Here is a 15,533-nt window from a genome sequence, read left to right as displayed (position 1 = left end):
ACACAAGAGCCCAGGAATCTGCAGAAAACAGCATAAAATTTCTACTTTCAGAATTCAGCAGAGATTCTGTAAGAGAAACAGAAATCCCCTCAAGCTGACAGAGGGTCATACCAAGAGACCAACAGCATCCCAAGAACCAGAGCTGAAGTCTCCACTTTAGGCAGCATAAGGTTGAACTGTCAAAACCTCCAAAGGCATCAGTTCCATACTTGTGCCTGTCTCAAGTTCCTCTAGGAAAAACACTTGCCCAGCGTGATGCTCACATTTTGTACACGGGTCCTAACAGCTTCATTTGTATTGGAAAGGAACCAATGTTCATTTGCATCAGGAGTGAAACCCAGCAATGCAAAACTACATTACCACATGCTTTGGTGTTAATGGTGACTCTGAAGCTTGCTCTTTCTAATGAGCTTATCAAATTTAGTCATGCAAGAACTAGGATGCACAGCGTATTCAGTTAAGGCGTGAAGCAGTTGTTTCATCATGCTCCTCGGAACAGTGTATTGCTACCTGCAAGGAACATCCCAATATGGTGGCAAACCCAGAAATCCACACAGTAGGTATTCAGCAACATATTTCCTGGCTCTTGACACTGAAAGCATTTCAAATACCTCGAGAGCTGCCTCTATCCAACTAGTTTCTAACATCTTGCTGTGTTCTAGAGGTTTCTTTTAATCAGCTCTGCCTTACGTGCACAAGGTACAGGAATAAATAGAAAGGGGCCAAATTCTGATGAGCAGGTTTTACTGGAAATCCTCTGTCCCTTGAGTTGCTTTGCTTGGACAGCTCAGTCTCCTTAAGATCTCCGGGTAACTACACAACCACCTTTTCTCTAGGAACAGAAGGAGACTGTTCTGACTGGATACAGTACTTGTTACACCAAAAACATTCAATCTGAAACTCAAATAAATTATCACTTTTTTTTTTCTTTTTTCAATCATACCTTTTAAAATAAAAAGCCTTTCAGAAAACCTCCAGAACTGTAACCCAGAAGACAAGACCAATTACAGGATTTAGAAAGCTTGTGAACTCTTGCAAACTCTGTGGCACAAGAGTTGTTTGGAACCATTGGACATAGCAAGCTGATACAAGTAGAATAGAATTTTATGGAATAACAGAATAACACAACAGAAGCAGGAGTACAATGTTCTTCTGCTCCCATCTGAAATCAAGCATCCATATGTAAGTAGCGAGCCAGGGAACACTACACATTTCAGCCAGGGACATGAAAGCCAGGAATATCTAATACCCAAAGATAAAGGGAATTGAAAAGACAAAGACAAGACAAGGCTAAATGGAATTCTTAAGCTGACATACCAGCAGAACTGAAACAGGTGTCATCATGAAACTCTAAGAGGGCAATTTTAATTTCCAGAGCATGCACCAGGATGGCTATCAGGTAATTTGAGCAGAAAAGAAATGCCTTTGTGCCATTAACTGTGGGGACGCAGATGACAAAAGCATGCGACAGAGGAAGGGTTCTGCTTACCTGGACCTGTTATTTGTCTATGAGCAGAGGAGAAGAGAAATATGCTCATTAGTATAGATCAAAAGCATTGGGTTTGTAGTACTGGCTCACCACCATCCGTGGAAGCATGAGATGAACAAGGTATAAGGAGAAAAGTCCCATAACATGGTGAATAGCAATCCGAGTACTGAGGAGATCACAGCACCTTTGGTAAGGCAGAGACAGCTGCCTCCTGATGCTGTCAGGGATGCTAGGAGAAGAGCTCCTGAGCACCCCTAGTCAAGATCAGAGAGCTTAAATGCAAGAGAGCAGAACTGCTATTAATAGAGATTTTAACTATGAGAGTCATGCAAGACCTGACAACTACCACCACATTCAGGCTCTGCTGGGGGTTCAGAGTTCACTACATCAGCCTCACAAACCCTTGAGTATGCCACACTAATGGTGGGTGAGAATGTGTTTAACTCCTCATTCAGCATCTCTTCTTCACAAAGATTTTTATAAAAGCAAGTGTAACTTCTTCCCCATTCTCCCTCCCAGCCCCGGTGAGTGCTGTGACACAGGCACTAACTCAGGAGATGATCGTGTATGGCCAAGGTTGACGTTCAAATAGGACAACGTCAAAACCATCTGTAGCTAGAGATGCTCGCGGTCAGGGAACAAAACAGAGGAATGGATCTCACTGAGCAACCCAGGTGAGTTCTGAGACTGACCACTATTAGCAGAGCAAAGAAAGGCTACTGGGACAGTGGCAAGTTTCTGAGACAGGCACAACACACTGCTTAATCGGAGTAACCGATGAATGAATATTTGGGGAGCTTCCTCACCTTGATTGCTTGTCCAAAAAATCCTTTTCCTAGTACTTCTCCATGAATCAGGTCGCAGGGCCGAAAGATTTGCTGGGAGCAGCTAGAGGAGGAACGTAGGGATTCAGAGCGACTGATGTCACGGCTCAGAAGGAGCGGTTCCTTCGGAGAACTGGGGCCAGGAGACTTAGAAATGCTGTTACTTCGCCTAGAAAGCAAAAGAAATTAGAAGGTCAGGGAATAGTTGCTAGGAAGCTTTATGAGTCAACGTATACCATCATTAACTCCTAAGAGACCAGTTTCTAGATGTGCTTCAGTGCTCTTCGTATCTCAAAAGCCAGATGTTCTCCCGGTACCATGGAAGCTCTTTGCAAACCTAGAGCAGCCTCCAGGCCAGGGCTGCCCAACATTTCCAGCAGTCAGAGATGGACCTTCTGAGAAGGAGGAAGCTGTGAAGATGAAGCTCTTACTACTTCTAAACAAAGATTAAAATACTGGTAAATGACTGAATGAGCAACTGAGCACACCAGCCTAGGAAGACAAGATTTTTCCCAAATACCAGGCCTGAGTCATATTCCATTTGAGGATACATTCTTTCCCAGCCATTTTGTTTTCTAACTAAAACCCTGTAAACCCTGTATCTTTTCTATGGTAAAAGTAGAGCTCCTCAACCGCTTCACCAATGGCTCATACTAAGGCTCATACCACAGATTAGTCACGTCTCTGCAGTCATTTTCAATCACAGAGCAACCCAGCCAGGGCAAAGCAAGCAAGGTCAGAGACCGTGCTTTCAAGTCTTTACCTGAGGGATCGCCGGCGGAGCGTTCCTTCCAGATTCTCCTTGATGTCCAGTGGAGAGATGGAGCGGGGGGAAATGGGTGGCTTTATGTGGGTGGGAAGCCGTGAGTCCAAACGAAGCCTGTCTAAGCGCTGTGAGACAGGGTCATGCTCTATCAGCAGCTGAAGCGTCTGGCTTGTCTTGCGAATCAAGTCCTCCACCTGCAATCAAACCAAAGAACAGGATAATAGCAGATAGGAGGGACATGAATAATAGCAGATAGAGGAGACAGAGAAGAATGCCCTTCAGAGAGTTCAGTGAGATCACTCCATAGTTGTGGTTTAATTACACACACCACAGTTGTCTACCAGACAAGCCAAGAAATTGTGACAGAGAAATTTCTCATGCTATCCAAAGCCTCTTCTGTTCTGGTTAGCTACAAGAGACCAAACATATTTATTTTTTCTGAGAAGTGTTTGAATATTACTCAGGATTCTATCCTGAACAATGCTGTAGAAAACAGCTTTGCAAAAGCTGTTGTGCTCCTACTGTTCTGTTCAATACCAACAGAAAATAAAACCTTTGTGTAGTGCAGGTAATGGTGGTCTCACTACACACTTGCAGCATCACCTGATAACTGTACAAAGCATTTACTTGTAAATATAGACACCAAATACTTTTTTTTTTTTCTTTGCAATGGGAAACTCACACCTAGGATCAGCTGAGCCTTTGTCTAATACGAGCTGCCTTTAAAGTGATCAGAACAGCAGACTTCACCAGTAATACACAGAGGGTCTTTGCAGCCTCTGTCCTCCGAGATGCTACAGCCCTATGCTTCCCTTATCTTCCTTTGTGACTGAATGCCACAAATTCAAAACTGCACCCTAACTGCATTTCCATTTGTTACACTTCCCTCTTCAGCTGGGATGGACAGCAGAGTTTGTCTTCATATCTGTTCGTACTGCTAGCATGTGTACTGTGGTTGTACACACACACACTGCATAGGGTGGGAGAACAGTGCCAAGAGACAGAAAAGTTCTAGAAAGATGGATGAGAAGGAGGCTTCAGAATGGAACTCTACATACCTCCTCCACCTGTAGTGTACGAATAGGAGCTCCATTAATCTCCAGGATACGGTCTGCAGGGTGGATAGCATTTCGGACATCTGGGCTGATGTGCATCCTGTTAACTCTAAACATGGGAATTATAGTGGGGAGAAAAAAGTCATTTTAGGCAGAATTATCAAAAATACTTGATCTCTGATGCTTCATTTTGAATTGGTATTTTGAAGTAAAATCTTTATTATGAATAATAATCTCTACTAGAGTAAGTGCTTAGGTCTGAGCTGGTTTGGGAAGGGCTCTTCATTTGCCCAGTTGCAAAATTTGAAAGTCCATTACAATTCTCAAATGTTCCTGTTCCACCAAGACCGATTCCCACAGCAGTTAAAGCAGTTGGCAGAACAGCAGTGTTGCAGATTTACCCGCTCCCTCTGCACAGGCACGAACTTTGCACACAGCCTTGTCATACTCACTCCTTCACTTGGACACCAGTGGCATAGCTGGAGCAGCCACCTTCAACAGATACGGAGAAACCTCTCTTGCCATCAGTAGCTGCTGGCATGGAGATGAGCGTCAATGTGTAAGGCAACTGCTCACGCAGAGACTCAGTGGAGTGTTTTTCTATCATCGGTGTCAGCACAATCTGGTTATGGCATTTTCCACTAAAAGAAGTGAAGAAAGTCGTTATGGCAGTGTCCTTCCCCTCCCTGCCAACCTCACACTTGAAGTTCTGTCACTGACCCTAATCCATAGTTTTTGTGCTTACTCCATTCCTTCCTCCCTCCCACAGAAGGCAGCTTCCCAGCATTCCTTCGTGTGGCATTAAGCTGACCCACACGGAGCCAGATAAACATGCTTTAAACATACAGCAGGTAACAATGCAATTTCCCAGTGGCAAAGCATTCAGCTCCATCTTACCAGTAGAGAGTGGAATGCTGCACGAGCGCGTAAGTGTCCCCATCTTCAATGATCACTTTGCAGCTCATGCAAGCAAAGCACTCGGGGTGATACTTGTATTCGCCAGCCACCTACAGACAGAAAGGGGAAGCGCTTAGTAGAACCAAAAGCAATCAGCAGCTGCAGCTCCTGCTTTCCTCTCATTAATTTGTTCGTTCAGATCTCACAGCCAAGTGGCATTCTTTTACTTGAGAGTTAAATTAGCCCAGTCTACCTTTCCTGAACCTCATCCTTGGCACCTTGTTTGAAAAACTTCTCTGAAACAAACATATCAACACGCAAAGCAAAGCTTGTGTCCCAGGAACCTCTGTTATATTTGGCAGCTGTTCAACTATCAAAAATAGTTGATAGCCTGCTGCAGACTAGTAAACAAGACATTAAACCTTCCTGTTCAGTTGCTCTTGGCATGACAACTAATGCTACGCCTGAATTAATAAAGCTGAAAGGGCTTTTTTTTTTTTTTTGGCAGACAGGCAACGCACAAATTTATATACTTACCAGTCAGCTGACAGAAAAAAATAAGGCAAGCTGAGACAACAAAATACCTTTAAAGACTATTCTTATTCATTGAGATCTGTTTTTCTATTTTCCTTGTAATAGCTTCCCTTATTGATGATACTTTGCAAAGATTCAGGCAGACAATGAGAAATGGTCTCAATACTGAGTACCATACTGCTTTTATTTAGGCCCTAGAAAATAATGGCCATGTTTCATTCTTGACAGTTATAAAGGTTAAATATTTGCAAGGCTGTGGCAAGGAGTGAAATATTTAGGTGAGCCCCATATCGTCCAGGCAGAGTTCAGTGTTTCAAACCAAATGAGACTAACACAACTTCAGGATACCATTGGCCAGAAAACCACTTTGGCTATAGCCCAGCTGGCACCTGGATGGCAATCTAGCCCAAAGCCACAACCCGTCACTTATCCCAAGCTGAGAGGTATCCACTACAGGGCAGTGGAAACCCCCCCCATGGAGAAACCCAAACACTGTGCTACAGAAACTGAACAAGTGTCCAATTAATCACCCTTCTATTTCTCGTATCTGTGCGTTTCAGCACCTTGCTCTCTTTGTTCTTAAGCTTCACATCCTCACAGCACCCTCCTTTAAGAGTTACTCCTCTTCAAAATGAATCTTTATTTAGACAACACACATACAAGCCTCTTTGTTTACCTGTGACACAAAAGCTGAGTAGCAAGGAGACTGTTACTTTCAGTTTGTTATTTGAATAGCCAGGACAACTCCCAGCCAAAGACAAGGAGTTGGAGGCAGGTATGTCAGAGTCCTTACCATCACAGGACCAGTCATCAGCAGAGAGCAGCCATGGCAAGATTCCCCAAACTTCCCCCAGTAGTCTTTGTGGCAGTACAGCTTCCCATCTTTCTCATAGTACCAGTTCGTGAGGGGATCCTGACATTCAGAGCACCTTGAAGGAAACAAAAGAGCAAGGTTCCTGTTAGCAACAAGTCACAATTCAGTGGAGAATGTCCTCTCCTACGTGGGGAAAACACATTCAGCAGCAGCTCAGTGCTGGTTGTTCTGGTCACTGACATACTAAATCCAACCACTTGGCAATGCATTTTCACCTGAAGATTAGCACCAAGGTTTGTAAGGAGGGGTGGTACCAAACAATTCAAGGGTGAAGACGCACTTTCAAAGTTTCAAACAAATCCCATCCACTTCTTAAAACACATCAGCTGGTTTACAAATTATGCCGTATAAATTTTACTCCTTTCTCCCTCTTCCTGGGAGTAGGCAGGTTTCCAGTTGCAGGCTTGCCCAGCACTAAGATGGCTCTGCGACATTTCTGCCTAGGCAGTGTTTCTACAGCATCAAACCTTCTTGCACCAGAGCACCTGCCCCTCAGACATCAACAGCAGTTCCCTTTCCGAGAAGCGATTATTCATCCCTTATCTACAAAAAGGAAACAAACCAAACCCCCAAACAAGGAAAGAGATGCAGCAATTCTGTTGCAGATATCATTTCTGAAAATCACAAGCAGAACCCAGATCTTCAGGCTTCCTGAACACCAAATAATCCTGCCTCAGCAGGACATACTGGGCAAGGGAGTTTAAATTCTGCAGCACAGAGGTGTGACTTAACGGAGAGATAAGGCACAGACAGGACTACATTCCCTCAGCCCTTGCATCATTGGAGATTATTCCATTAGCCCTGGGCAGCATGTTCTCAGGCTTTAAAAGAAAAATTAGTCTGGTATTGGCCATTTCTGAGTGCAGCACTTCAGGCAGGTTAGTAACCATTAACTGGTTCAAAGGAACACCTCCAAGATCAATGTCTTTGTCAGCACAATGCTTTCCCAAAGGTAGGAGTTTCTTCTGCCCCTACCCCAACAACTGGCTCAGTTAGTACATTGGAGGGCAACTCATTGCACTGGTTGGAGGGAGTTTTTAGGTGGAACTGTGCCCTCCGGGCAGCGTGCCTCTCTCCACAGCACCAAATGCACTTCAGTCAGCCCGTGGCAGTGGAGGAACACTTCTTACATGCTTCATTTCTAAGAGGGCTGCTACTGGTCTCACCTTTCACAAGCTTTCTAGAAGCTTATTTGTGCCAAAGGCATTCCTTGTAAATTCCACCAGCTTGTAACAAGCATGGTGATATGAGAAGCTGGTTGTGCTCCAATAGAGAGATGTTCTCCAACATCTCAAGAGACTGCCAAACAAGATGAAGCTGCTTGTAAGTAGCCTATGGTGTTAGGGGAAAACACACCTCGTGAAGTATTTAATGCCATACCCTACCCTCAGGAAAGCTGCTCCTTCTACTTTAGACTGTTTGTTCTCCCAGCTGAGCAGCTCCCAGTCCTGTCCTTCCCCCTCCCTGTGACGGGAAAGAACCCCAGCACGTGCAACAGGCCCTGCCAATTTTGCCTGAGCAGGGGGAGCAGTAAGTGAGCATCATGCTACCAGGTACGTGCATTATTATAGCCTCAGCCTTGGGGCACTGTCAGGGTTACACCCTGCTCATGGTATGCAAGAGACCTGGAGGGCATTGCGATGCATTTTGCCTTCAACCACTAGTCTTTGGCTTTCATTTGCAGTAAATACCCCACGCTGAATGATCAAGTAGGTGAGTGGGAGGGAGAAAAGAGCAAGTGGAGACTAACAGCAAAGATTTCTATCACTCTGTGGCAGGAACATCTGGCTCAGCATGGGCAAATCGGATCCCTCAAACTTATCCAACTTCTGCGTGCATGCCTGTACCAGTGCATGCTCCATGAGTGATTACATCTTCAAACAGGGAGCTGTGACCAGACCTGCACTTGGGATGCAGATAGCAATACTGGAGTCTGGGGACTGCTCTACCAGGACTTGAAGACCTGGCTTTCTGACTAAGTTGTCTCCAAGCAGGTGGGTTATTTTATTTATTTGTTTTTAAGCACAATACCTTCCCTTCCTCAGCCCCCTCCAACTTCAACTCCCTTTTCTTCTTAAGAAAATCTAATGTTTCCTCAAAAGCAACACAACTGCAGTTTGTTTAAGACACGTTCCAAAGGATCACGTACACTTGTCCTCCCACTTCATCAATTCCAGCCTCACAGCACCTTGATTACTTTGCTTCCATCCGGAAACAAGCACTGGTATCTAATTTGCAACACACCCTCAGTGAAATGAAGGTGAGGGGTGGAGCCAACAAGCAGTCAGTTCTTTGCTATGCAATTAAACAAATCTGGGCAGGACAAGTTTGCAGCTCAAGGCTCAGAACCCCACCCTGGGCAGTGAGGCAACAGGAACAAAGCAAGCAGAGAGGCTAGGTGCTGGTAATGGGTCTAACTGGCTACTTCGTTAAACACTGTCACTTAGAAAAGGCTTTAGATTTCTCAGGTGCTGAGAACTGACAGCACACAGGTATAGTTACAACAACTTTTTCAGCTGTTTCAGTGTCTTTGCCCAAATGATAAATGCATCACATGCTAGTTCCACAAGACTCTCATTGAAGAGATATGTCAGATTTTTATCACGGAAGATACAAGCGTTAATACTCCTTCCTTTTTCCTCCTCAGTGGAGCATGTGGCATCACTGCACTGCCATTGCTGGAGTTCACATTGGCTGAAACAGGAATACAATTACTTCTAGAGGTATTAAGCAAGCTAATCTTTGCCAGTCACCACCACCAAAAGAAGAGGAAGAAATCTTCATCTTCTTTTAGATTAGAAAAGGCTAATCTTTTCCTAAATGATTTGGTGTTCTTATTACCAAGTAACGAAGCATGGTAATCAAATCTCTTGGAGGACTGCTAACAACTACACTTAATGCGTTTCCTCTTGCAACCCAGCCATCATTTCCAGATCTGCAGAGCTCTTTTCTGATTATACAGACCCATACACTACGAGTCTTCACTTCCCATCCTTGGTAATCAAGAATAAATTAATCTGCCTGCCATAGTCATCCTCCAGGAACCCCAGGCAGCATCTGGAGCGCAGTGTTCAGCCCTGCTCTGTATGATGCTCTGTAACACAGAAAGAGTTCACAAATCGGTGCTTGATGGTTTTGCAGGTAGTAGGAAGATCAGGTCACAACAGGTAACCAGCCTGGTTTTCAGCAAGATGGAGATTCAATCCATGTGGCATCTCTTTTACATCTAAATGAAAGCCAATACCCTCATGGAAGCAAAGACTTCCCTGGCACTGAAGAGCTGATCCCTTTGAGAAGGGCTCATTAATAAAATCCACCCCCCGCACACTGTCAGGCTAGATCAGTTAACACTAGACAGGCTTGAAAGAGCTGCGGTTCCAATTCTACAGGCAGAGAGGGGAAGAGGACAGTCATGCAGACAGAAGGCTGCGGAATAAAGCATAATCCCAGCCTGCAGCTAACCCAGAGGCTTCTCACCCAGGCCTAGCAGAAGTGTGTGCACTTGCTACATAAGAGATGTTTGCCAAGCAAGAACAGATGCTAGAAAACCCAGACTAAGTACTAGATGATGCAGTATTTCAGCTCTGACTATGCAAAACCACCTCCACACCACTTAGTAAAGGTGCATCTATGGCTTAGCATGATGCCCTGCACGTAGTACAAATAATGAAAGGCTGCTCCCTTTCCTTCTGGAAGTGGGTGCTTTTTCAGAAGGTTGCCTAATGAAGCTCTGCAGTTGCACAGCAGCATTTACTCCTATCACAGGTTGTTTTAACAAAAGGCCCACTACCCCCAAATCAGTACAACAGTGTTTGTAGGAACAGGATCAACAATAATGAGCAAATACAAGCAGAGGGGATAGGACAGAGACAATGAAACTGCCAGCCTTGCCTTTCCCCATACATTCACCTTATCAGCACATCAGCATCGCTCACAATCCTGGCTGTGCTCAGCCCCACGAACAGTTTGCACCATGGAGATGCAATGCAATCAAAGCCTTATTCTCTAGCTATCACATTTCTCAAGCCTTACTTGTTTGACTGAGCCAAGAATGTTTGTTAATGCAAACCAAAATATCACGGGACAAGAATCCTTTCCACGTAAGTGAAGCGTGTTGCTAGCCCCTAGTTACCTGCAAAGTACTTGATTTCTTTCTTAAACAAGATTGCGCACTGCCTCACTGCAGATTACATCACCTTCTCAAACTCTACAGCAGCATGTGGCACTCCCTCAGCCTGTGCTGTGCACAAGTAGCATTGGAAGAGACGCAAGCAGCAGCAGCCATGGCGATCTCATTCCTCTGGCTGTGGAGCAAAGCACAGGGGCACAGGATAAAGCAGTGCACAGCGTCGCTCTGAAAGGGAGCCTGCTCGCCCCAGGACACGCAGACACTGCCTTGCAACACAGGTACCATTCTCTCGTACCTGAGAGCCTTCACCAGGGAGGCTGGCAAGAAGAATCTCCTCCTCAAAAATATGACAGGACCCCGCATTGAGGCCGGCTGCTTCCTGCACACAAGCACCCGACCTGACTTCACAGCTCACATGCTAACTGCTTAGGATAGCATTACAGGAGCAAAATGACAGCTTGAAGATCCACTGCTAATCCTGTGCAAAACTTACCGAAAGGGATCCTTGGGAGCGAAGTAAGCAGGGGCAGACAAGTAACTTCCCATCTTCAGTACAGGATAAACCGGCTCAGCCACAAACTTGTCCAACTGCCTGCGAACAGCTCTGCTCTGCCAACATGGCAGCAGCCAGTGCTCATTTCGTCTTGCGCTGATTCAGATACCTCACCTCTCTTTCAAGCTGCCCAAGGAATGCCAGGTCTCTCTTCTGCTCATTCCTGGTCAGATTTTTCCTGGCTCCCATGGCTATGACCATCCTCTCCTGTGCTCAGCAGCTGTGGCACCCTTGGGAAGGATAGAATAACTGCTAACCTGGCTAGTTGGGCATGCTGCTGCAATAGTTCTTGCGAGCTCTGTTGCTTGCTAACTATTGTCAAGTTTTCCCTTCTCTGGTTCCACCCAAGGGTGGGAGGGGAGGAGGAGCCATTGCAGGAGGACAGCGTGTGGCTACAGAGCCTGAATAAGCTCTACTTGTCTAGGGGTGGAGCTTTGGTCCAAAGGGGGTTTGCATTAGTAACTGCTGAAAGACAGTAACTTTTGCCAAATGAATGAGCGTGAAACTGCTCTTTGCAGCAGTGGTACATCTGCTGGACAAGTCAAGGAAGGCTGAGTCTGATGGAGACAGCTAGCCACGTCTCCAAACACTGCAAATCAGTGTTTGCTACATACTTTCCCAAATCCTTCACAGTGAGCTGGGGCATACTACCTTAACAGTACCTTCAATATATTGATTTGGTCATCCTCTTGCAGGAGGTAACTTCCTAGTGTGCTTCATTCAAGGAAAAATAACTTTCTTTCCCACACTTTTAACACAGAGATCATTCAGGCATTTAACTGAATCTGCACCTCCTGAAAGGAAGCTGAGAAGCGTAAATCAGCACAGACCAGTACTCTCTCCTGCTCGCAGCACATGCAGCTATATCACTTTGCTTGCTCTGAAGCCAAGCATGATCTCTAGTGGCCAAACCAGCTAAAACTGTTTGCAAGACACCGAGCGATGCAACAAACATATGCTGCTGCACTGAGCCTCCCATTTTTGTACAGTCAGCAAAGCCTGGCATGCCTGAACACAGCCTGAAAATCATGCTATGTTCCAGAGGCAAGAGCACTCAAATGTGCTTTTACTGGAGAAGCTCATTCTGTTGGCATATTGTTCAAGGGATGCTTGGGGCTGAGACGAGGCAGTCTTGGCTACAGATTTGACAGCTGCTGCTTGCTATTGAAGTAAGCAAAAAAAACAGGCAGCTTCTCTCTGTCCCATCCCATCCCTCCCCTCCCCCTTCATGAAAAAAAATATCATTTTCTTCCTTTTCTCCCATTCAATGCAGTTTCTGAGCCTGGCTGTAAAAGCACAGTGAAGCCTAGCACAGCAGAGCCCAACGTGATTGTCAGTTCCAGCACGGGTCTAATTCCTTTTAACATTTCACACAGCTCTACTGGAAGCAGCAACACGGTGAGTCTGTGTCTAGGAATGCACTCTGGTCTCCCACATTCTCTATATGTTGCATGCTGAAAATGGGCCAGTGCTCAAAATCCAGCGCTCCCCTGGTTATCAGCACCACCCCACAACACACACATACCTCTGGTGCATCGCAGAGCCTCTCCCCTGCCCAGTATCACCTACAGACAAAAGCTTTCCCCCACAGAACTGCTACCATGGGCTGAACTCCCTCCAAGGGGGATTCCACGTGACCTCATAAATCCCAACTTTTCAGACAAAACCTTTGAAGTTTTGATCCACAGATGTGATAAGCAGCCAGCTAGTCTGTGAACGAAGCCAGCAGATAAAGCCCAACTTCAAAGTAATAAAAACCACCCAGACAGCCAAGCAACTGGGAAGGGATTTTGCTTGAGACTTCCTTAAAGCCAAAGGACACATAGTCCAAATGTCTATTTAAACAGGAAACATCTTATCAAAATGATTCTACTTTTGCAACAAGCCCTAGCAGCAGTCAGTAACTTACCTTTTCCTACACAGAGCTCTTGTTACTTCTTGCTTTTTGTCTATATGACCTATTTGAAAACATAATAGCCCTGATAAAAGGGCTCTAGAAAAGGTGTTAATCTATTCATTAGTTCTAGACCTGAATTCCTGCCAGAATGAGTGTACTTCAGAAATGCTGATAAACAGGTGGTGGTGGTCAGACCTTTTCTGTGTAATTTTACTGATACTATCTCTGAGAGCCAAAATGCAAGGGAGCATGAGCTGAAGTCAAAGATATCCATACTTCTCTCCTGCAAATGCTGACAGCATCTCCACTACAAACACACAGCCACCACAGGGGTTTGCTTTCCTTAATATGGTTTGGAATTGCATAGTCATTTTTGCCAGAGATAAAAGCCTGAACATTGTAACTGGCAAATGAAGGGGACAAGTAAAAACTTCAACAAACCCTTAACACGAAGTTTATTGCAAATTGAGTTGCAAAATGTCATAGATTTTATCATTTTATCCCCACAGAACGGCATCATAGCTGTTGTGATATTCAAGTCATTATGATCTTTAGGCAGTAGGGGTTAGGTTGCATATCTAGACACCCTATTTACCATGGTACATGCTGTCCACAGACAGATTCATCAACAGAATAGCATGGTTACAGACAGATGCATTGCTCAGCATATCTACAAGCCCTAAGATATACAAATTTATCCTGGCACAGGCAGGCACTTCAGTATGTGTGTGGGATTGGTATAAGCTGGGGAAAGGCATCTGCTTGATGCCTCAGGAGGCCGCAGCAAGTCTTTGTTTCAGCATGGGTGCAGTTTGGAGGCATTCCAGCTCCTTCAATACAATCCCAACACCTCATTGTATTTCCAAGGCACTTACACCTAACATATGCTTCACTGGTGTTGAAAGACAGAGTCAAGCTCCTGACATCAGGTACTGAAACAAATACTGTTTTGGTATGCATGTACCTCTGAGTGAAAGCTCTTGCATGCAGCTCTTGAGTAAACTAAAACGACTAGTGAAGTGAAACTCATCTTTGTCACAGCACCTTACTTCTAAACAGAGGCAGGGCTTTAGTCAGAGCGATGCCACCTTAGTATCCAACACCACTAAGCACATTAGGACAGAGGGAGTGCTTTTACCTCCAGCATCCTTAGCTAATGCCTGCAGACTTACTGACTTCGTACAGGCTGAGAAGCAAAGTAAAGAAATTCTGCCTACCGAAACTTCATCGCTTATACATATTTTTAGAAGCAGTGACTTCTGATCCATAAACACCTGACAGATGACTGTAAGACTGGCACTCATACCACTGCACCTTCACTTGCTTTCTAACTCACTGCTTTCGACTGCAGACTGCTAAACTTTTCAGGGGAAGGATCCTGTCTTACTCATCTGGAAAGCCCAGCACACACTGTGCTGTGTGAGTAATTCTAATTATATTGATACAAGAATGCTCTGATAACAATGCCCTTAAGGACAAGGTGCACCAGTTAACTAAGAAGTTCAGACCGGAATGCCCGGCTCCTTAAATACAAACAGTTGTCATCTATGTGCTGTAGCTGATAGATTGGCCTGAGGAATGTGACCATGTCCACCTGCAGAGTGCTTCGCTGTTCCTTTGGATTTTTAAGTCCTGAGCTTTTATGGCCATCCGTGTGCAAACAGGCACTTAGCAACTATTTCTCCCTGTATCAGATAGTGAGCTGCTGAATTTCAATGCCCCATGGAGACACCATCAAAGAGGCATTTCCAGGAATCTGCGGGATTAGTGGGGAAGAGCTTTCACTTCTGATGCCCAATAAGCTTTCTGTAACTGCCAGATATTAGAGAAGACATGGAAAAAGAAAAGATTCTTGTATTCCTGCATTTGCTACATTTCACCTACATTTTATTACTACTCATATTTCCCCTGCTCTCAAATTCAGCTGTTGCGTGTACAAACCTGCGTTCACAGCTGAAAAGTTCAAGGAAGAGTCAAAGTAGCAAATATCGCCACCTTTCCAGTGCATCTTAATAACACCTTTGTTTACATCTTTATCTGTCAACATTTGTAGTTTCATATCCTGACACTCTAGATCTATTTTTCCAGTTGTCTGTGGGGGAAAAAGCAGCCCTTGGAAAATGAAGGCCTGTACCAATCTGAGCCAACAGAGGTGAACCAAAGGCCCAGATCCAGGGCTGCTTCAGTCTAGCAGAGACTGACAGGTGACGTGATTGCTGCTTACAAACTGGCAAAGAGAAGTTGAAGTTTAGCAGATATCCTAAGAACCACAGAAAATAGATCTGCAAAATACCCCTTCTAAGTCATCTAGTTTATCCTCCAACCCCCATAAGATATGCAATGATACATATACAATTCCTAATGCGAGGTTGCCAGGCTTGCCTTCCTGGGCCTCCACATGTAAAAAGAATCAAGGTAATTCACTACGGTTTGCTGGGCAAAAAATGTTTTTATAACACACAAAACATGCTATTCTGTATAAAAAAATAAAAATAAAATCAAGTCTTTGTACAAA

The 15,533-nt window shown here is 44.8% G+C and overlaps 1 protein-coding gene across 4 annotated transcripts in view; it reads right to left on the bottom strand.

Moving 5' to 3' along the window:
- Positions 1-15,533, bottom strand: part of LIMK2 (LIM domain kinase 2) — a 30,143-nt gene that overhangs the window by 8,347 nt on the left and 6,263 nt on the right. For 3 of the 4 annotated variants that reach the window (XM_068654469.1, XM_068654472.1, XM_068654471.1), the window contains 6 exons: positions 6,359-6,494; positions 5,032-5,141; positions 4,587-4,775; positions 4,138-4,243; positions 3,077-3,273; positions 2,296-2,482 (listed from right to left, as the gene is read on the bottom strand). In XM_068654469.1, coding sequence (XP_068510570.1) covers positions 2,296-2,482; positions 3,077-3,273; positions 4,138-4,243; positions 4,587-4,775; positions 5,032-5,141; positions 6,359-6,494 — 925 coding nt within the window. Of the gene's footprint in view, positions 1-2,295; positions 2,483-3,076; positions 3,274-4,137; positions 4,244-4,586; positions 4,776-5,031; positions 5,142-6,358; positions 6,495-11,061; positions 11,456-15,533 lie in introns of those variants that run through there. The other variant, XM_068654470.1, reaches the window with a different exon arrangement.

This window comes from Anas acuta, chromosome 17 (assembly GCF_963932015.1).
Source record: "Anas acuta chromosome 17, bAnaAcu1.1, whole genome shotgun sequence".
Lineage (NCBI taxonomy): Eukaryota > Metazoa > Chordata > Aves > Anseriformes > Anatidae > Anas > Anas acuta.
Note: the sequence above shows the minus strand (reverse complement) of the source record. Positions and strands in the feature narration are given on the sequence as shown.